The sequence below is a fragment of the Vulpes lagopus genome, chromosome 3 (assembly GCF_018345385.1).
Source record: "Vulpes lagopus strain Blue_001 chromosome 3, ASM1834538v1, whole genome shotgun sequence".
Lineage (NCBI taxonomy): Eukaryota > Metazoa > Chordata > Mammalia > Carnivora > Canidae > Vulpes > Vulpes lagopus.
In genome coordinates this window covers 19,754,100-19,776,599 of record NC_054826.1, presented here as the reverse complement: position 1 = coordinate 19,776,599, position 22,500 = coordinate 19,754,100, and the positions used below count along the sequence as shown (strand labels likewise).

The 22,500-nt window shown below is 37.6% G+C and overlaps 3 protein-coding genes across 9 annotated transcripts in view; 2 read left to right on the top strand and 1 right to left on the bottom strand.

The window, feature by feature from the left end:
• PRKAA1 (protein kinase AMP-activated catalytic subunit alpha 1) overlaps window positions 1–10,608 on the top strand; it is a 36,772-nt gene extending 26,164 nt beyond the window's left edge. For 6 of the 7 annotated variants that reach the window (XM_041747566.1, XM_041747572.1, XM_041747569.1 and 3 more), the window contains 4 exons: window positions 2,148–2,372; window positions 3,920–4,406; window positions 4,522–4,648; window positions 7,703–10,608. In XM_041747566.1, the coding sequence (XP_041603500.1) occupies window positions 2,148–2,372; window positions 3,920–4,406; window positions 4,522–4,648; window positions 7,703–7,947 (1,084 nt within the window). In that variant the 3' untranslated portion in view covers window positions 7,948–10,608. The remainder of the gene's footprint in view (window positions 1–2,147; window positions 2,373–3,919; window positions 4,407–4,521; window positions 4,649–7,702) is intronic. The other variant, XM_041747567.1, reaches the window with a different exon arrangement.
• A 1,964-nt stretch (window positions 10,609–12,572) lies between these two features.
• Window positions 12,573–14,479, bottom strand: LOC121486964. The gene is made up of 3 exons (XM_041748469.1): window positions 14,368–14,479; window positions 13,504–14,299; window positions 12,573–13,123 (listed from the first exon to the last, which is right to left on the bottom strand). The coding sequence occupies exons 1-3, from the start codon at window positions 14,477–14,479 to the stop codon at window positions 12,805–12,807; spliced, it is 1,227 nt and encodes a 408-aa protein (XP_041604403.1). The 3' UTR covers window positions 12,573–12,804.
• The window catches only part of TTC33 (tetratricopeptide repeat domain 33), a 34,751-nt gene continuing 26,145 nt past the window's right edge, over window positions 13,895–22,500 (top strand). Inside the window, exons 1-2 of the mRNA XM_041747573.1 lie at window positions 13,895–14,055; window positions 18,147–18,368. Coding sequence (XP_041603507.1) covers window positions 18,148–18,368 — 221 coding nt within the window. The 5' untranslated portion in view covers window positions 13,895–14,055; window position 18,147. The remainder of the gene's footprint in view (window positions 14,056–18,146; window positions 18,369–22,500) is intronic.

Here is a 22,500-nt window from a genome sequence, read left to right as displayed (position 1 = left end):
TAGCAAGTTTTAAAAGTCAGACATTAAAAACCTGAATATAGAAATACCTACTAGTTAGAAATGGTTTACTTAAATGAAGAGTTAAAAGTGTAATGTGTGAGGGGCACCTGGGTGGCTCAGATGGTTAAGCATCTGCCTTCGGCTCAGGTCATGATCTCCAAGTCCTGGGATTGAGCCCATCAGGCTCCCAGCTCAGCAGGGAGTTTGCTTCTCCCTTTCCCTCTGCCTCTACCCTGCTTGTGTATGCTCTCTCTTTCTCTAATGAATAAATAAAAAATCTTAAAAAAAAGAAGTGTAATGTGTACCTTTGATTTTTCAGAAAGAAGGCATTTTTTAAAAACATTTTATATAGAGGGAGGGCATAGCGTGCACACAAGTTGAGGGTGGGCAGGAGAGGGAGATATCCTCAAGCAGACTCCTTGCTGAGCACAGAGCCTGATCCCAGAACCCTGGGATCATGACCCTCATGATCCAAAATCAAGAGTCAGATGCTTAAACCAATGGAGCCACCCAGGCATCTGATAGAAAGGCATTTTGTAGTTCTGTTTGTGATAAGATGTCTTGGGGAATTGGACTGAAGTATGATAAAATCTTAAGACTCATTTATTTTGAATTTTTCATTTTTTACATCTCTGGAGACTAAAGTATTAAAAGAATTCTAACCTCTCAATTTACTGACCGGCAGCATTGAGAACATGAGGATCTTTGTATAGTGCAGCTCTTCGAATAGTTTAGATGGCAGGAAAATTTAATTTTTTAGACTGTTCTTCACTTTACTGAAATTAAAAATAGACTATTAAGTTTACAGTTTCTGTAATTAACTTTTAATAACTTTACACTCAAACTATGTTTCTTTGTTTGAATGTTTCACATCCTAATTCAGAATGCAGAAATATTATATTGTTTTCATAAGCTTGCTTGCCTGCCTGCTTAGAGAAATTATATTTAGGTATGGCAATAGATAAGGCAGAAGTATCTAATTTTATTTATTGTTTTAAAAGATTTTTTTATTTATTTGAGAGAGAGCACGCAAGCATGAGCAGGGAGAGGGGCAGAAGGAGACAGAGAAGCAGACTCCTTGCCCAGCAGGGAGCCTGGACTCAGGGCTCCATCCCAGGACACTGGGATCATGACCTGAGCTGAAGGTAGATGCTTAGCTTACCCAGGTGCTCCAGTTTTAAGTATCTGATTTTAAATTTATCAAGATTCATATCATCTTTTTATATCAGCTTAATGTTCAAAAAATAATTTCATTTGTATCATGTAAATTCTTTTAGAAAAAAATAATTCGAGACCCAGCAACAGTGTTAATTAAATAAACAAAAGGAATGTATTCTAAATATGCATATATACATGGGCCATTACTGAAGTCTACTTTTCCAGTTTGGATAAGGTCTTTCTGTGAGGTCTGGATGAGTGGGAACTTGTACTCAAAGCAGTATCTATGGATCAGCTCAACAATTTATTTGATCAGTTTATAGACCTCCTTTCCCCAAAGCCAGACTTTGATCTAATAGTCTGCAATTAGTTAAGTCAGTTGGCTACAGTGTATTGTAAATACCAGTGTAGACTCTTCTGTGAACCAGTCAGCTTGGTTTTCTTCCACAGCCCCAGGCCCTTTTTGCCTTGGTAGGAGGTCTCGGGTTATTGGGAGAGAGTGGGTTTAGAGTTCATCACTAAAGAAAATTCTTTTTTTTTTTTTTTAAGATTTTATTTATTTATTCATGAAAGGCACAGAGAGAAAGGCAGAGACTAGGCAGAGGGAGAAGCAGGCTCCAGGCAGGGAGTCTGATGTGGGACTCCATCCTGAGACCGCAGATCACGCCCTGAGCCAGGGGCAGGTGCTCAACCGCTGAGCCACCCAGGCGTCCCACTAAAGAAAATTCTTAATTGATGTTATGAGGACCATGGTAAGGTAGTAAGAACAGAAGTTTAGCTATAGTCTAAACTTAAAAAAATTTTTGACTTTTGTTTTCAAAGATAATAGTGATAGAATTAGTATAGAATCTTTAAGTGTAGTATGTAGCAGTGACTATAGAAACCATATTGTAATAGTTCTTTATGAAGTATCCATATTTAAAATTTTTTATTAATTGATCGACTCTGAAGTTACTAATTATTTAATCGATTGGTATTTCCTGTTACAGATTGTATGCAGGTCCAGAGGTAGATATATGGAGCAGTGGGGTTATTCTCTATGCTTTATTATGTGGAACCCTTCCATTTGATGATGATCATGTGCCAACTCTTTTTAAGAAGATATGTGATGGGATCTTTTATACCCCTCAGTATTTAAATCCATCTGTGATTAGCCTTTTGAAACATATGCTCCAGGTGGATCCCATGAAGAGGGCCACAATCAAAGATATCAGGTAATAATGCAACTTGGAGATTATCAGATCTAATAGTTTCAACAATACAAGTTAAGTGAAAAAAACAGTTGGACAGTATATACAATGTAATGCCATTTTTATGTTAAAAATATAGTACATAGGCATATTTATTTTATTTCAGTATTTAAAAATACTAAACTAGCTACCTTAGGGAAGGAAGATCAGTAGTAGGGAGGGCTTTCACTTTTTACTTATGCATCTTTCTTTTGAAGTTGGAACAGTGAATATTATATTAGTTTTTAAATATGAAAAGGTAGGTAATGTGGAATAAAAAGGACCCTGTTGGGATGTTACCTTTGTAGTTGTTCTTTAAGATTTTCTGTAGTATGCCTCATATTTGACTTTTATGTAGTCTCATTAGGATTAATGCTTTTCACTAGTAGCAAGTTTCTGTGTCACTCTTTGAGTTCTGATCTCATGAGTTACTGTTTTTTTCTTTTGTCCATCTTAAGTAATGACATTTAATCGATGTGTGTGGTTTTTGGGTAGTATACATTGAATCACATGTGAAATTACTGGTTTCTAAGTTTCATATGGAAGGGCATGCTTATAACTACCAATGGAAAAGGACAAAATCATTCTTTAAAATTTTAAATATCTAAGTGAAAGATGCTTTTTTCCTTGTGTTTTACATACTTTTTCCAATTTAAATTGGAAAAGACTTAGAAAACACCCAAAAAATAGATCTAAAATGATCTTTAATTTATCACCCAGAAGATAGTCATTGTTCTTTTGGGTGTTTTCCTTTCTTGATGTTTTTAGTTTTAGCAGTTTTTGACATAGTTCAGGTTCTTTTATATATGGAGTTATGAAACTCTTAGTTCCTTCATTAAAAATAAGGAGATGGGGATCCCTGGGTGGCTCAGCGGTTTGGCGCCTGCCTTTGGCCCAGGGCGCGATCCTGGAGACCCGGGATCGAATCCCACATCAGGCTCCCGGTGCATGGAGCCTGCTTCTCCCTCCGCCTGTGTCTCTGCCTCTCTCTCTCTCTGTGTGACTATCATAAATAAATAAAAAATTAAAAAAAAAAAAAGGAGATATTACCATCTTCATAGAGTTGTTTTATGAGGTGAGATAATGTGTTGGAAATATTTAGCCTAAAACCTACCATTATAGTAAGCATTCAATGAATGATACTTGTCTGTTTTTGTTGTTACGGTTTTTTCACTTAACATTATATCAAAAGAGAATTAAAATCACAGAATATGTTCTTTTTCTGAGCTGGAAATAAGCTCATCTTCATCATTTGTCATTGTCATTTGTGCCAAAACTTTAATAAAAGTGTAGACATTTATTTTCCTGTTGGTACAACATTGCTTTCTCCCTCTTAAAACCAGAGGGAGATTGTAGCATTTCCTCCAGTATATATACACAATGAAATGTGAGCCAGAGGAGGAAAGTTTCAGTTTGAAAAAATGAAAATATGAATATAAATGAATTCATATCCTAAATTCCCCAAACTGTTGCTTGCAGTCTCATTCATCTCTACTCAAAATCCTCCTCCTGACCCTGCTGTTTTCTCTCAGGGAACATGAATGGTTTAAACAAGACCTTCCAAAATATCTTTTTCCCGAGGATCCATCGTATAGTTCAACTATGATTGATGATGAAGCCTTAAAAGAAGTATGTGAAAAATTTGAGTGCTCAGAAGAGGAAGTTCTCAGCTGCCTTTATAACAGAAATCACCAGGACCCTTTAGCAGTTGCCTACCACCTTATAATAGATAACAGGAGAATAATGAATGAGGCCAAAGATTTTTACTTGGCGACAAGCCCACCTGATTCTTTTCTCGATGATCACCATTTGACTCGGCCCCATCCTGAAAGAGTACCATTCTTGGTTGCTGAAACACCAAGGGCACGCCACACTCTCGATGAATTAAATCCACAGAAATCTAAGCACCAAGGTGTAAGGAAAGCAAAATGGCATTTGGGAATTAGAAGTCAAAGTCGACCAAATGATATCATGGCAGAAGTTTGTAGAGCAATTAAACAACTGGATTATGAATGGAAGGTAGGAAAAAAAGGACATTCTGATTGTAGTAAGCACATTTGGCAAACCTGTAGTTTATAAATTGTTTTCTAGAAGAATTGCTTTTGATTTTGCTTTTGTTCATACCATACACTAGGTTGTAAACCCTTATTATTTGCGTGTTCGAAGGAAGAATCCTGTGACAAGCACCTACTCCAAAATGAGTCTACAGTTATACCAAGTGGATAGTAGAACGTACTTACTGGATTTCCGTAGTATCGATGGTATGTACATCCCACAAAACAACATAGCTGACATACTAGACCTTGTTACCTAACTTGCCTTTTTAGTCTTTGATTCTTTTGAAGCTTCTTGAATTGTTCCTAGTAATCAATAGTGAAAGAGTATAAAATGTGATTTTGTGCCTCTGTGATGTCAACATTTGTGAATCGTGTTTTTCTTGTAATGTTAGTGTATTGTCCTTTTAAGATTATCTTTTTTTTTTTTTTCCTCCCCTCCCGCCCCCGCCCCCCCCCCCCCCCGCCCCCCGCCCCCCGCTCTCCCTCCCACTCTCCCTCCCTCTCTCCCTCCCGCTCCAGCCTTTTAAGATTATCTTAAAGCTGGCAGCCCGGGTGGCTCAGCGGTTTAGCGCTGCCTTCAGCCCAGAGTGTGATCCTGGAGACCTGGGATCGAGTCCCATGTCAGGCTCCCTGCATGGAATTGAGCCTGCTTCTCCCTCTGCCTGTGTCTCTGCCTCTCTCTCTCTCTCTCTCTCTGTGTATGTCTCTCAGGAATAGATATATAAAATCTTTAAAAAAAAAAAAAAAAAAAAGATTATCTTAAAGCCAGATGCAGTCTGGTCCTAAAGGGATAGTTTCTGCCACATTTGTTTTTTTGGTATGGTTCATTTGGTAAGAAAATGTTTTATTTAGAAATAAATGTTGACTTTTTATTAAATATTTTTATATCTGATATTTAATTTCGTTTTCATTCAAGAATTAAAGTACCATTAGCTTTTAGAGTTGATTGATAAGGCAGTGTGAACAGATTTGGTTAGTAGCTTATAGGACAAGGAATTATTTGTCAAGTAGTTTCTTGCAGGGGACTGAGGGAGAAATGTTTTGGATAGTTTAGGGACTTATGCTTATTTTTCTCCTCTCACCCAGCCTTTTGCTCCCAGCCTGACACTAGACACATATCAGAGATACCCATCCTTTATGAGTTTTGTGAGAGTTACATGATTCCAATTTTATGGAAAGTAAAGTGTTCACTCTCAGTAAAGTGTTCTTAAGTAATCACTTTTATATGAATGCACTTTATAAGGATTCTTGTGACTAAAGCATCTTATGTTCAAGATAACTGTCATAATTAGTTAAAAATGACATTGTTAACTTTATTTAGACTGTTGTGCATTTCTATTTACCTACAGTCATAAACAATCAGAGACAATCTGATGATCAAATCACTGAAATATTCAGACTTTTTAAGTTGGGTATTTTATTTTATTTTATTTTTTTAAAGATTTTATTTATTTACTCATAGAGACACACACACAGAGAGAGAGAGAGAGGGAGAAGCAGTTCCCATGCAGAGAGCCTGACGTGGGACTCGATCCAGGGTCTCCAGGATCACGCCCTGGGCTGCAGGCGGCGCTAAACCGCTGCGCCACCGGGACTGCCCAAGTTGGGTATTTTAATTGGTCATCAAAATGATGACCTTACTGCAGTATACAATCTTTAAAGTACCTCCTCAAACTTTTTTAAAGAAACATTAAATACTGTTTTACTGTTTTAATAGTTTGAAAATGGAAACTAGTACTCAGAAAATATGTCTTTGATTACCATTATGTAGTTTGTTAGAATATCTTAACTATTTAGATTGGGTTGAGGTAAATTATTAATTGCAGAAAGCAGATATTTTTGTTCTTTTTATTTTTAAATGGGAAAAATATCTTTTATCCCAGTGTATGTATGAGTAGACTATAATAGGCTTAGTAAATGGTGTGATACCATAACATGGTTTGGAATTTATTTTTTTTAAAGATTTATTTATTTATTTGAGAGTGAGAAAGAAAGAAAGGGGGAGACGGAAAGAGAATCCTAAGCAGACTCTCCACTGAGTGTGGAGTCTGATGCAGGGTTCAGTCCTGTGACTGAGATCATGGCCTGAGCAAAATTAAGAGTTGGATGTTTAACTGACTGAGCCAGCCAGGCACCCTTGAAATTTATATAAATTCAGATTTCCCACGTGCAGACACACTTAAATAAAACTAATTTATGTCATCTATTAAAAAGCCTGATGGAACACAGGTGATTTATAATTCAAGTAAATACTCTCTCTATCCTAGCATTATAAGAGTATAACTGTATATATAAATATTCTCTCACAAACAGACCCTTTTTAATTAAGTACAAGTTTGGCAGTTCTTCATTGGCCAACTCAGTTGAGTTAAGATACATTAACACTTTTACTTATGAATTTACCTATGAATTTTTTGTCTTCTTTAAACCAGTGGATAGTACCTTCATAGTATCAGAAGGACACAGGTTTGAGTGGTGATATACTGACTAGAGCTGTTTATCTCTCTGTCCAGATGGTGTTTATCTGCTAACAAATACCAATGCAATGGGTTTTATATTTCTCATCGTATTTGTATCAAACTTATAACCTTAAGTTTTTTAGCCCCTGGATTTGCCAGTTGAATGAGCATTTACTATTTTTGTACTCTGTTCCCAACTTTAGTTTTTTCTTGATTGCTGTTCGTTGGAATCGTGGCTCTTTTGTGAGATCTTAAATCAAATATGAAGAGAAAGTGGGAGATTAAAAGCACTAAAATGACAGGAGATTCAGGTTCTAGCTTTATCTCTCTGTTCATTTGTCTTGTTTTATGGAAAGTCACTTCACTTTCTGGGATTTATGTTTTCTTATCAATAGAACAAATAGTTGGATGAGGAGATTTCCAAGATTATTGCCAAATTTTAAGTGCATTTATTCTATGACTTTAATATAGAGGGATTAATTTTTATTGGTAAGGAAGGATGTTTATTGAAACCCATGTTACTAGTTTTTTGGGCTCTTACCGTTGGATTGCAAGACTGATGAATAACTATGTACTGTACCCAATCTTGATTAGCCATCAGAATACATGGAAGAATACATAAAGGGAAAAAAAGGCAAGTGGTTTAACACAGACTCATCACCTCTATTTCAGAAAAATTCAAAATAAACATGGTCTTGATAGCTGGTCAGTGGTCTCACTCAAAGAAGCAAATTAAATACTATTAAACTTTTTGGGGGTGTCATGGATTATAATACATTGAAATTTTTTTTTTGCCCAGATGAAATTACTGAAGCCAAATCAGGGACTGCTACTCCACAGAGATCGGGATCAGTTAGCAACTATCGATCTTGCCAAAGGAATGATTCAGATGCTGAGGCTCAAGGAAAATCCTCAGAAGCTTCTCTTACCTCATCTGTGACCTCACTTGACTCTTCTCCTGTTGATTTAACTCCAAGACCTGGAAGTCACACAATAGAATTTTTTGAGATGTGTGCAAATCTAATTAAAATTCTTGCACAGTAAACCTAAAACTTTGCTTATTTCTTTGATAGCAATAAGCATGCATAATAAATCCTAGCCAAATGCTTCCATTTATAATCAAGTTATACATAATTATAACTGAGGATTGGCCTTTTGGAATGCAGTTTGCACAGGAATTGGAATATGATTCATAGTTAAAAGCCTAATGTGCAAAAATGAATTAAGATAATTTTGTTGTTCATTGTTCAGTAGGCATATAGCATAATGTAATATTCACAATGAATTATAGGTCTCTCAGGCTCACTTGATTTTTGGCTATTTTATATTTAGTGTATACAGGGCTTTGTAGAATATTAATTTACCATAAAGGCCTTCATATATTGTTATATGTCGATATGTTATATAACTGCTTCATAAATTTATTCAATAAATATTTGCTTAGAATCCCCAGAGACCTTTATAGGAAGTTTTGTTTTGGGGGCTCCTTATTTTCTTAAATAACAAGTATCTTCCGACAGTAGTCATGTCTGGATGATCTTCCATATCTCCTCCTTTAATATTCTTTAGTATCTGGTAAGCACATCAGAGATATAAGACACAATTAAAATCTTCTCTGTAACTTGGTAAGTCCAAGAACACACAGAACCTATATATTCAGTTACTCTAGGCACTTAGGTAAATCTTACAATTTGTCTCACTATATTCTGTACATAAATTTCTTTTTGTCATGAGCTGAGTTGCATATACTATAAATGAATCGTGTTTTTTTTTTAATGAATCATGTTTTTGTCAATCTCAAATTCTGCTGCTCATGTCAGTATTGAATGTATATAAAAAATTTCTAGTCATTCAATTATGTATCTTTTAAATTGATTTAGCACACAGAACATTTCTTACAAACTGTTTAAATGCTCAGATAAGACTTTTTCTCCCAAATTTTATCATGAACATTTTTAAAAACAGAAAAATTGAAAGGCTGTAGGGTGATCACATGTGTATCTACCACTTAGATTCCACACTGGTTAACATTTTGCCATGATTGGTTTATATCTATATATGTATATAGATACAGAAGTGTGTATGTGTGTATGCTTTCTCCCCTGAACCATTTGGATGTTGCTGACATACTTAATCACCCTTAACACTTCAAGCCTCTCCTAAAAATAATGACATTTTCCTAAAAAAAATACCACTACTATAAAATTACTAATTCCCTAATGTCATCTAATCATGCATATTTAGGTTTCCCATTTGTCCTGCAAATACTTTTACAGAATTCAGTGAAAGTTTACACATTGCATTTGGTTATGTCTGCATAACAACATTATTTCAATAAAATATGGAACAGATCAGTTAGTGCTTCTAATGGTCACATTTATTTTGGATTTTAATCACTTTAAAAAGTAGCATTCTAGGAACTGCTAAAGATGCTTAATTAATCTTTTTGTAAGATCTATATTTTCTTTTCCTTGCTCTTTCCTTTTTCCCAGTAGTAGCATTCCATAACAGTTGTAAATGAAGATTTAAAGTCATCTCAGTTAAAATTGGTGTCATGTGTATGCTAATAAGAAATAAAAGATACTCTAGCACCCATAATTGCCTTATACTATTTTAACTTCAAGCATTGATTTTTTTTTGGTCTCAATTATTTTTCCATTGCAAAAGAGCTACCATATTTCTCCTTTAATACCTTTGTATTATAGAACTGTTTTTGGCAAATACAGTGAGCACCTATGTAACTAGATGGTAATGTACTCAAGAGTCTTGATAACTTGTGTAGTTAACTGTAGTTGTAGATTTGGTTCCAGCACCCCTAGAAACTTGCACTGAATTCAAAAGAAATACTGTGCTTCTTTTTGTTCAGGGCTTTTCTGTTCAACTTAGAAGCTGTATAAAGTAATAGGAGTTCAATTTAAATAATAAGTTCAAAACTGTATTTATAACTTGTATGTGGCCCTGTGTTTTGGGGATACTGATTTGATGTAGGGTCTATAAATGCAGCATTATGTTCCTGATGTTAAGAACAGAAGACTGTATTTTTAAGGTTACAGATTTGTATATAGAACTAAAACATCATCATAATGTCTGTATAAGCTGTTATTGAGGGTGAGGAAACAAAAGGAGGAACCAATTAAATCGGACCTTCTAAAAATTGTTAATTTTGTAAACTTTGCTTCTTGTTAAGTTATTGTGATTCCTTTTAGTTACTGAATTTTATTTTGAAGATATTTAAATATTGCACTTGTACAAATAGTATGATAAATGCACAGATTATTTCAGTAAATTCTTTTTTAAGCTGGGATATTTGAAATGACAACTTCTGGTTGAAAATGTCAAGGTTGCATCAGAATTTTCAAAAATTTATTGTAGTTTGCAAATTCTTACTAACTGATGATATAAGGGAGTCAATGCAAAGGATTTTTAATCTTTTTTTATTATCTTTTCAGCAATTTATATTTTTTGTGATTTTATGCAACCATATTTTTACTTTGTCTCGACAACTGAAAGATGTATAAGGTTTTTGCCAGAAATGTACTGTATACATAGTTTTAAATATAACAGATTTTACTGATATGTAAAAATTTTGCCATTAAAATAAGTGATTTCTCACAGAGAGGAACTTTTCTACCAGGTTGGGGGATATGGGAGCTTAATATATCTAATTTAATTTCGCTGAAATAAACTCCATTGCTTTTACTTTGATTATATTTTCTCTTGAAATGCTTTTGTAAGTTTTTCAGAGTTTTAAATGATTTATATCAAAAGTCCTGTGCTCTCACCCTCTATCCTCCGTTCCCTGCTTTTTGACCTTGGAGTGCTACCATTCACACTGAATGAATGCTTGATGGACTGTGGCTAGATGTAGAACTCTGCATCTGTGCTCTGACTGGCACCCTTGGAATGAAAGACAAATGTGTGTTTTTTAACTCTTTCCCCTTATCTCCAGTCCATCTTCTCCACTCACAGCAGAAATCTCATTTTCATGGTGACTTCTTCTGACAAAATGAATGAAGTTCCACATACAACTATAAATTGGTAATAGGGTAGAAATCAATCTTTGTAGTAAAGTATTTCTGAGAAGTGTCCATGTATGTTTTGATTTGGGTATATTTAAGTATATAATTTAAAATACTTTGATTTAGAAAATGGATGATAAAAAACACTTTTCACGTTACATTGTGCTTAATTTTTTTAACTCCAGGGAAAGCTAAAACACCTGTTCATAGCTGATCACCTGTGCACCTTTTGACAATGTGTCTATGAAATATGGTGCTTAAATAGATTTTAACACTTAAACAATAATTGTCTCAGCTAAATTGCTGATTTTTTAATTTCATCTAAAAATTAACCACCTGAACAAAATATTAAGATATATGCAATAAAAGCCTAAGTGGTTACCAGTTTTCCTTGGTTGTAAACATTGGATTTGGTTAGAATTCCACTACTGTTAGAATTCAATTATAATGAAATCTCATATTCCAAACAGGATTGTTAGAGCTTGTGCTAGATTGTTGGCATTCTAAATCTTTAAGATAGTTTGACAATTGTAACAAAAGAAAACAGTACTAAAGAATGTTATGGGGCAGCCTGGGTGGCTCAGCGGTTTAGGGCCTGCCTTTGGCCTGGGGTGTGATCCTGGAGACCCCGGGATCGAGTCCCACATCGGGCTCCCTGCATGGAGCCTCTTCTCCCTCTGCCTGTGTCTCTGCCTCTCTCTCTCTCTCTCTCTCTCATGAATAAATAAAATCTTAAAAAAAAAAGAAAGAATGTTATGAATAGCACATAAGATTGTTCTTTAGGGAACTTATAAATTGCTCTAGATACTTCTTTACCCTGACTGTATAAAATTGTATAATAAATTCTCGTTTGAAAAAATCAATACTTATTGAACTGTTCTACTGTAGACAAATAGACTGTTCTATTTATTGTGAATGCCAATAAGTGTTAACTATGATGAATTTAGAGGATTTATAGCAACTTGGAAAATGATCATATTGTCAATAAACAGCATGGGAAATGCATTAAATATATTTAGGTACATTAAGTTCACAGGCCAAAGTAAGTAGGGAATTGGTGGGTGAAGTGTGAAAACTCAGTGTTGGAGGTAGCCTTTACCAGAGTAAAATTATTGGAGTTTTAGGAAAGAACCCTAGAAAGCGGTACAACTTCAAGCTCCACTTAATTATTCACTCTCCAAACTATATCCCCTCAAATAGCTACTGTGAACCAAGCACTAAGAATGTGACCACAGGCGTAAATCCTGCTCTGAGTGTCTTGTCAGGGAGATATAATATATTTTATTTTATTTTTTGGGGGGATATATATATATTTTAAAAGACTTATAAATTTTCCTGTTTTAGGCTTGCAGTGAACATAGACGTGTCGACCCCCACGCATATTAAGAAATATTCCTCTACCTTTGTGTCCTTTATAATTAATATCATAAGTTATATGCTCCTATATATTTCTATGATATGACTATATTATTGGCAACACCATCAATTGTTTTTCTTGAAGTAACAGGCTCTGTTCATTTTCATAAGGCCTGAAAAACTGGAGAGCTGGTTGCTTTTCTAAAATAAGAGTTGTATTCCCCAAAAATGTATCTAGTTCACAAGTGCTTTTACTTGAGATATCATATGCCAACACACAGCAGACGTACTTTATGACTATCAAGGGTCATTTTAATAAAATGATTTTTACTGCTTCATGGATATTCTTGAGTGATTTTTTTTTGGGGGGGGGGGTACTATGAGCATGGTGAAGAGTACAGTGACAAGCGCGGTTTGGTATCATTGCCTTGCTTCCAGCTGAGCTGCCATCAATTTTACCCACCACTGCTTTTCTATTAACAGGGCAATGTCAACACTGTGAAAAATGGCAAATGATGTTTTCCTGTCAACACGAAAATACTTTGTAAAGGTCTTGGCAACCCTCCAGCGCCTGAGGATCACTTTGGAGAATCATTGTTCCACAAGCAGCGGTCCTCCATGGGGTAGGGGGAGGGGAACAATTTTTCTTCCAGGGACATTTGGCAATGGCTGGAGTCATTTTTGGTTGTCCCAGCTGGTGGTAGTGGATGCTGATGACATCTCGCGGGTAGATTCCCGGGGATGCTGCTAAACCTCCTACGGCGCATAGGAGATTATGCAGTCTGAAAGGCGATGCTGAGATTGAGAAAGCCTGGTCAAAGACGGTCTCCCTTTGCACAGGATAGCTACATCGATAAATTAATGATCTTAATTTTTCCGTTTCCTTGACAGTTCCCTGTGTTCCATTTCCCCACTTTTATTATTTGCAAGACACACACCACAGCTCCTTTCAAGTTAAAATTCGTCTGGGCCCAGCTGACTTGTTTTTTTTCCTACGGGAAGCCTACAGTGGCACCCCGGGCCTCCCTTCCCCGTGGAGATGTGCTTGTCTTTGCGTCTGGCCAGACCCTTGGCTAGGCTGTAAAGTCCTTTAGGGCAAGGTTCTGTCGTAATGCTCTATCCCCTCACATAGCTTACTGCGCACCAAGCACTATATCCAGTGCTATGTCCCCCCTCCCACCCCCTCACCCCCCAGACCCTTTCCCCGGAGCCTCGTCTGTTTCACCTGCGGACTGGCGGGGGCTGCCTCCCTCTGTGCGCACCTCCACCTGCGCAGCCGTAGTTTCCCGCGCTCACGTCCCGCGGCCGCCCGCGCGCCAGGGGCTCCGGGCCCCGGTGGCTCAGACTACAAATCCCAGAAGGCAACGGGCGTGCGGACGGCCGCAGTGGCTTCTGGGCTTTGTGGTCCGGAGACCGGGATTGGCAACCCGGCAACCGGTAGGGCTCCGAGAGTCGCCTCTTCCCGGCCCGCTTCTCTGCGCGGTTCCGACGCCCCGGGTCGGCCAGGCCGGTTTCTCGGGAGACCTGTGCCCCCACCAAAGGCAGGCCGCTGGGAGGTCGGGCGTGTTGGTTTCCGTTTCCGGTGGGCAAAGGGCGAGCACAATGTAAACACGGGACCAGGGGAGTGGTCAGCAGGTACCTGGGGCTCCGCCGACTGCGGTGGGAGCCGGAGGAAGGGCCGGAGCAGGAGGCTGGTGGGTCTCGCCGGGAGGGGACGAGGGGCCTGGAGGCGTCGGAGTTGCGGCCCGACAGGGCTGTGGCAGCGCGGGACGCTAAGGTGGGTCTCCCGAGACGCACGATCCCGAGGGGCCGGGCCCTCCCGGACGCGGCGGCAGGAGCGGCGGCCCGGCCCGGCCCGGCCCTCAGCGGCGGGAGGTGGCGCCCGGGGCCGCCTTCCTGAGCCTCGCACGGGAGCTCGCTAAGACGGGTCTCTCCGCGGTGACACTTCCGGGCACGCTGCCGCTTGACTCTCCGCTCCGAAGCCGTCCCGGCCCCGGAGGTGCTGTTCCGATTTCCTGCCGCTGTTCACCCGGTGGTTTCTCGCCTTGGGCGCTGCGTCCTGCGGTGCAGCGAGGACAGACGCGCGTGCCGCGTGGCCGGGGAACTGTCCAGCGCCCACAGTAATTCGAATGCCCGCTGTCGGGGTCGTACCGGCCAAAGAACGTAGAGCACGGCACGGTGTGGAGTTTTAGGGTGTTCATGAGCCCTCAGGTCTATGAGACGAATCTGTGTTGTTTCCTGAGTTGAACGTGAAACCTGGATGATTACGGTTGGCCCCTACGACTTCTTGTCCGAGTTAAAAAAAAAAAAAAAAGTAAAGGCTAGTAGGTGCCTTGTGCACCCAACGGTAGATTCAGATAAGTCTTATTTTTTTTTTTCAGATAAGTCTTATTTATACGAAGTTTCAATTTCACGTTCAGATAACCTTAGAGGAACAATAAACTTACACTAATTAAGGTATCGGAATCAACTCTGAGAGTGTTAAGTTTTCCAGGCTAGAGAGTGTTTTGCAGATGTCCTAGGAGTCACTTTTTAGCCTTTTATTCTTTATTTTATTTTATTTATTTATGAATGATTTTATTCATGAGAGACAGAGAGAGAGAGAGAGGCAGAGCCACAGGCAGAGGGAGAAGCAGGGTCCTCGCAGGGAGCCCGACGTGGGACTCGATCCGGGGTCTCCAGGGTCAGGCCCTGGGCTGAAGGCAGGCGCTAAACCGCTGAGCCACCCGGGCTGCCCTAACTTTTATTTTTTTTAAAACTTCTCAGCCTCCCCTCCAGGAAGCCTCAAGTGTCTCCACTGAAGTCCTAGAATCCTTTGTTTACTCTCTAATAGCACTTATTCTGGAGTGTATTGACTATACTTTTGTGGTCTCTAGACAATTCTGAAGAAAGTACAAGGCTGTGCAAATCGCCTTGGTAACAGATTGATGCCTTTCAGCCCCAGTGGGCCCTTAGCACCACTATCTTTATTCATCCCTTATTGCTGCGTTTCCCATTTTTCCATTCTCTGTAGTGTCTATTTCGGAACTTTTCTGTTCCTCTCAAGTACCCAGATCTATTTCTTTTCTGTTTACCAGGAGCAGATGACTAGCTGCCTATTTCTCTGGGAAATGTGAAGCTTAGGAGTGTGAGATCCTTCATTATCTTTTCCCCCTACCCCTGAACTTGTCTACTTTTCATTCAATAGCGTGGATGTACTCTTTTCGCTCTCTTCAAGGCTAAACTTGTCAATTGCTAGTGGTCATCAGGCCTTTTATACTCCTGTGACATCATTCTCTCCTGATGTCCGCAGCCTCTGCTCTCTAGAAGAGCTTAAAGGATTGGTGAAGGAAGATGGCAGAAACACCTGAGGCGGTGTTGTGTGTGGCTTTTTCATATATGGTTGAGAACCACCATCTGGGGTCTTGGCCTGTACCTGTCTTTGACATTTAGAACAATGGTTTAGATTGGAGGATGAGCGAGGGTAATGGGAGTCTGATTACCTATTAATTCTTGAAAAATATATGTGGGTCTCTCTGTTCCTTTTTCCTTTCCTCTCCACCTTAACCCCTGCTCCCAATAATAAGTAGACCTGACCAGTGATTTCTAGTGTAGTTTGCCTTTAGTGAATGCACCAGGTTTTCCTCTGTTAACAGGATTCCCACACTACCTGGTTCCTCACATTGATGATTTAGAAACAAAGTTCCATTTGGAAACTTGAAGCCAGAAAAATGTGATCGTCCTCATTCTTGTCGCCTTTAGGGACAATCATATCATAAATACAAGAGTTCTGATCGAGATAGATTATCCTGAAATCTTACCGAGACCTTCCTAATGATTTATTCTCTTACATTGTCTTCACTCTGTGCCTCGGGCCTTCTGTTCCATAGTAACCACACTTCATTTTGAGCCATTTCTTGATTCTTCCCCTAAGTTCTTTAGAATCATCTTCAAACATAGGGAACTCATTCTCCTATTTTATAATGGGTCTGGGGAGAGAGTTTGGCATTGTCCTTTCCCTAGTGTAGTTTATAATCCATTACTCCTCTAGGCTTTTTGAGCAATCTCTTCTCAGATATGTGGTTCACCCATATCTGCCTGTGTATTTCTTGATTGCTGTAATTTATTGAAACTTCCTTGTATTCATTAGGAACTTAGGCACATGACCTGTAATTTTCTTACCCCTCCAAGTTCTGCCACTATCTTAGGCCTTTCCATGTGAATAACTTCATAGTCACCTTTCCTTTTTTGTCCCCTTTCTTCTGTTGATGACTTATATTTTACTTCAGCCATGCACATCAGTAATGAAGACCTGACATCTGCTAGAACCTATCCACTATTTCTTTTTCCTCTCTCCTTTACTCTCACAATGCCCTTCTTTGATAATTTTATAAAGACCTCTGCTTCATTGCTTTTCCTTATCCCCCTAGTTGATTACTCCATAGATCATAATCACCTCAGGGTTATAGACTCCCTAAGAATGGAATGAAAGGTTAGGTACCCTTCTCCAGAATGCACATAGATATAGAAAAAATTTACATACAATTCCAGGAGTTTCTCGATGTCTTTAAGCACATCCATGTAACTACTAAGAATTCTTGGATCCCTCAGTAAATCCCTTCTCTAAATAAATACTTGATGAATGTTTCTTTGGTTTTCTTTAATATTGTTCCATCAATTGTCCTTTCTTTCTTATCCTTTCTTTTGATTTACAAAACAGTTTAACATTTGTTACCTTTTAAATTCACCTAATAGTTTTCTTGTGAATTAGGTTATTTACCAAGTTTGGCTCTTCTAAAAACTTTTTATTGTGGAAAATTTCAAATGTGTATGAGAAAGGAAAGTACAAGGAATCCTGTGTACGTATCACCTAACTTTATTGGTTATCAGCTCAGAGCAATCTTTTCATCTGTATTTCTCCTCTCTTGCATCCCTACCCTTGGTGATCACTTTGAAACAATTTCTAGTTATCATATAATTTCATGTGACATATTTTAGTATATATTTCTAAAAGATAAGCATTCTTATTATAAACTTGATTATAATACTGTTATCATGGCTTCCACAATAGCAGTAATTCCTTAATATCATCTAATATCAAATCAGTGTTCTAATTTCCTTATTATTTCATAAATGTTTCCTCCTCATTGGTTTGTTGACGTCCAGAGCTAAACAAGATGCATGCATTATATTTGGTTAGTATGTCTCTGAAGTCTCTTTTTATCTCCATCTTTCTCTTTGTCCCTGGAAGTTTATTTTTTGAAGAAACCAGTTTTATTTTTATTTTTTTTGTTTTTGTTTTTTTTTTTTTAATTTTTTTATTTATTTATGATAGTCACAGAGGGAGAGAGAGAGGCAGAGATACAGGCAGAGGGAGAAGCGGGCTCCATGCACCGGGAGCCCGATGTGGGATTCGATCCCGGGTCTCCAGGATCGCGCCCTGGGCCAAAGGCAGGCGCCAAACCGCTGCGCCACCCAGGGATCCCCGAAACCAGTTTTATTTTTCTTTAGTTTTTGTTATTTGCTGTCTTCATCTCTGATGTGTTATCTAGCATGCTCATCTATGTCACATGTTTCTTATAACTTGGTAGAATTTGGTAGGCTTGATATGATTCAGGATTAATTTTTGACTTCGTAGGTCAAAATTTTTGACCTTCATAGGTACTCCATAGGTGGTATGGCACTTTCACCAGGAGATACTATAGTCCAGTTGGCTTTCTTTATGATGTTAGCACCCTTTGTTGACTATTGCTTTGATCCACTACTTAATTAGGTGTTTAAAAAGTGGTGACAGTCTCATTCTGTTCTCCCATTTTGATCTGTAATGTGGGGAACTTCTACAAAAGGCCAAGTTTGAATTTTAAAGCTGTTTTTTAAATAATTTTCCAGAATGGCTTCCTTTGGATGGAAGAGGAAAATTGGTGAGAAGGTCTCGAAGGTCACTTCCCAGCAATTTGAAGCTGAAGCTGCCGATGAGAAGGATGTAGCTGAGAATGAAGAAGGAAACTGGCTTCATGCCATTAAACGTAGGAAAGAAATTCTCCTTGAGGGCTGTGCTGAGAAAAGTAAGCAGCTGAAGGATGAAGGAGCTAGTTTGGCTGAAAATAAAAGGTATGTTTTTAGAGTTTTCTTATGGAGAACAGTTTACATTGCTGTCAGTAAGGAGATGAAGAGTTAAGAATCTGTTAATTCATGTTTTAAACATCTGATCTGGGTGCTAAATTAATCAGATAAATAAAAGTTTTAAAGACACCTTTAAACATTTTCCTGGAATCGGAAAGTTTGTAGAAGAGTCTTTAAGATGCTTGGAATGTCTGCTTTGCTGTCATTTTTGTTCTGTCTGAAGAAGAGTAAACGCTAAGTAAAATGTAATCCAAGTTATTGGTTGGTAGGAGATAGTTTAATTTCTGGAAACTTTGTCCTTGTGTTATTATATATACCAGACAAATTAGATGTTTCCTGAAGGACTTTGATGGCATGTATTTTTTTTTTTTTAGGAGGTGTTCAGTTATCCTTTTCCATTGGCTTTTGTATACTTCAATAAATGCAGGTGCACAGGAATTTGATAGTAGTTTCATTTATCCTCAGCCCTTCCTCAGCTAAGCTCTTATACTTCTCCTAATCACCCTTCACTGTTATCCGTTTTCCTTTTTTTCCTACTTTCATGTTCCTTTTCCCCTGTCTCTGGGTAGGTCTTTCAGTGGGACCAAATATCATTCTTTCACAAATCAATGAGGTCTGGACCCATTAGTTCATAGATTCTATAGAGAAAGCTGGAATTCTCTATATAGGCAAAGAAAATGATCTGTGCCTGATACCACATACAAAGATGGACTCTACAGAGCTAAAAAACATCTCAGTGTGAAATGTAAAACTACACAGTGAATGAAAGAAAATATGGAAGGATATCTTTATAACCTAGAGGTAGAGAAGGACATTTTTATTTTCAAAAACTTCAAATCAATATTAGGGTTGAAAGAATAGTTTAGCCCTGTATTCCTTCTATCTAGATTCAAAAATTACTAATAGTTGCTTTATCTGTTTCTGTGCAACATACACATACATTGACGTATGTAATTGTAAATTTACAATTTGTTTGTGATCTGTTTCAAAGTATGTTGTAGACATAATGACACCTCTCTCCTAATTTAGCATGCTTTTTATAAGAATAAAAATATTTGGGGGCATCTGGCTAGCTCAGTCAGTGAAGCATATCCCTCTTGATCTCTAGGTTGTGAGTTCAAGCCCATGTTAGGCAGGAAGGCTACTTAAAAGAATAAAAGATACCTCTTACTAAACACTAATATGCAGTCCATATTTAGATTTTTCTAATTTTCACTGAAATGTCTCTTACAGTTTTTTTTTTAAACCAGGATCCAATCAGAGCTCATACATTTCATTTGGTTGTTATATCTCTAGTGTTTACTTAGGTCCCCTACTTTATCCTCCATGATATTGGCATTTTTGAAGAGTCTAGACCAGTTTTCTATTTGATTGTTCCCTTATGGATGTCATTTAACTGGTTCCTCTATCTCATGCATTTCTTCTAAACTGAAGTGTGGAGATTTGATTTAGATTCCGATTAACTTTTTGACAAGAATACTTAATAATCAAGTTTGCACTTTCTATTGTATCATATTGAGAGGAAATAACATCAGGTTGTCGTCAATGGAGCCATTTGAAAGATCTCATGCCTATATCTGTTTTCTGTGTTTAGTATCTGCTGAAAGTCATATTTTAATAAAAATCTTGAAACATTTATCCTTGGTGAAGGAAATATATTAGAGAATTATACTGGGCAGCCTGGGTGGCTCAGCGGTTTAGCACTGCTTTCAGCCCAGGGTGTGATCCTGGAGAACGGGGATCGAGTCCCGCGTAGGGCTCCCTGCATGGAGCCTGCTTCTCCTTCTGCCTTTGTCTCTGCCTCTGTGTGTGTGTTTCTCATGAATAAATAAATAAATAATTTTTAAAAAATTAAAAAAAAAGAATTATACTGATCATCACGAGGAGTGGTTTTTTTGTTTGTTTGTTTGTTTTTTGCATTAAGGATGATTTTGAGAAGGTATATGTATGGTCAGCGGGAGTAATATCTGAATAGGTCTATGTTTAGGACAGAACACTCTTCAGCTCACCTAGAGATCTAAAATCAGGCCTGTGTGCTTTTGACTGGTATCTTCTATGTGGTAATGAAACATTTGAGAAATTAAAAGTAGTACTGAACAAAAAGCAATTTTTTTCTTTTTTCTTTTTCCTTAATTAAAATTGGTCAGGGTGGTTATAAGATTCCTTGTCAGTCATTTTAGTCATGAATGAGTCAGAGTTGAGGAAACAACATTTTAGTTTCTAGGTCTGTTCTTATTTTTGATTCTTGGAGTAATCTTTTATTAATATATTTTAATATTTATATAAAACATCAAATGGTGCCTAAACTATAGTATATTAGCACCTCAGATTGGAAAACAATTACGGAAAATAAATATCAATCAAGCGCAATTAACAGCCTAATGTTACATTATGAATTCTACATGTGGTATTAGTTTTTTTGTAAAACTGTGCAAGATTGAGCATTCTGTCTTAGTCAGAAGAAAACCCACTATAAATTTTCCACATTTATGAAATCACTTTCAGAACATCCATAAAACATCTTTAGAAATTCCTGTAAATGCCTGTTAAAAGTTCATTAACTTTGTTTTTGCCTTTTTCTCTAGACCACACTAGTGTGCAGGAGGAAAAAGCAATTTGGTTATTACCATGGGAGTCCCTCTGAATTTCCTGTGGTACAAGAGAGATAGCAACTTTGTAGATAAACAAAATAACTCTTGTTTTCTGCCTGCATGTCAAAACATTGAGTCATTTCACCAAAATCAGCTGGGTTGGGTGTTTTATTTTGAATGGAGAACACTGTGAAATGATGGAGTTTGTTGCTGGTCAGCATTTGTTTTGGAATAATATATACACAGCTTTAGAAGATAACTAAACAGAATAAAAGGAATCTAGTGGGTTGAACAGTTTGGCTACGCTGTGCCAAAACTAAATAGAAATATAGTTTAAAAAGGCCTAAGGTAATATTAAACTTGATTTAAGTAATATGAGGAATAAAAAATAATATAAGGAGGAATAGTGAAGCTAAATTAAAAAAAAAAAACGAACAAAACCTCAGTCCCTGTCTTCTGAATCAGCTTCATCTCTAAGCATTCTCATTTCTACTACGTTTTAGCCATGCTGTCCTTCCTTGTGTTTTTGAACAGTTTTTATACAACTTTGTCCTATGATGCTCTTTCTGAAAAGTCTTATCTTCTGTTTTCTGATGTCTATGTTCTTGTCCTCTTGATCTCTGCCCACATGTTGTCATCTCTGTGAGCCCCTTTCTGAGCTCATTTCCCATTTGAATTCCTCACATCAACCTTTTCTAACTTTTAGCATTTCTCCCTTTTTGAAGTTACCTTACACACTTATTTAGCTATTTGTTTATATGCTGTTTGGTTCCCTACTGTAGGAATGTAGGCTTCAGGACAGTAGGGACTTTGACTTTTCTACTCTGTATTCAGCACTTAGAACAATTTGTGTCACTTATCAGACCCTCAAATAGAACTATAAACATAATGTAATTCCAATAAAAATTCTAGCAGGCTTGATTTTGTAGTAATTGACAAGCTTATACTAAAATTCATATGGAAATGCAAAGAATCTAGACTGGCCAAAACAATTTTATGGAACAAAAAAATATGTAGAGAACTTAGGCTACTTTATTTCATTACCACATTCTTGAATGCTGTGCCTTAATAGTGTGAGAATGGACATCTACAGATCATGAAAAGAATGTAAGGTACAGAAATGACTCATATTTATGTCGTAGCTGATCCAAGTTCAAATTTCTGGTTATCAAAAGGCATAATTAAAAAAATGAAAATTTGGGCACCAGGGTGGCTCAGTGGTTGAGTATCTGCCTTTGGCTCAGGTAGTGATCCCAGGCCCGGAGTCCTGGGATCGAGGTCTGTATCAGGCTCCCTACTGGGAGCCTGCTTATGTCTCTGCCTCTCTCTGTGTGTCTCTCATGAATAAATAAATAAAATCTTAAAAAAAAAAAAAAAGAAAATGAAAATTCAGGCTACAGACTGAGAAAAACATTTATAATGAATAGATATAAGACATTTTCCTAGACTGTATAAAGTACTCTCACAATTCAGTGGCAACACACTAGCCAGTTAAAAAATAGTTAAAAAGGCTGACCTAAAACTTTACA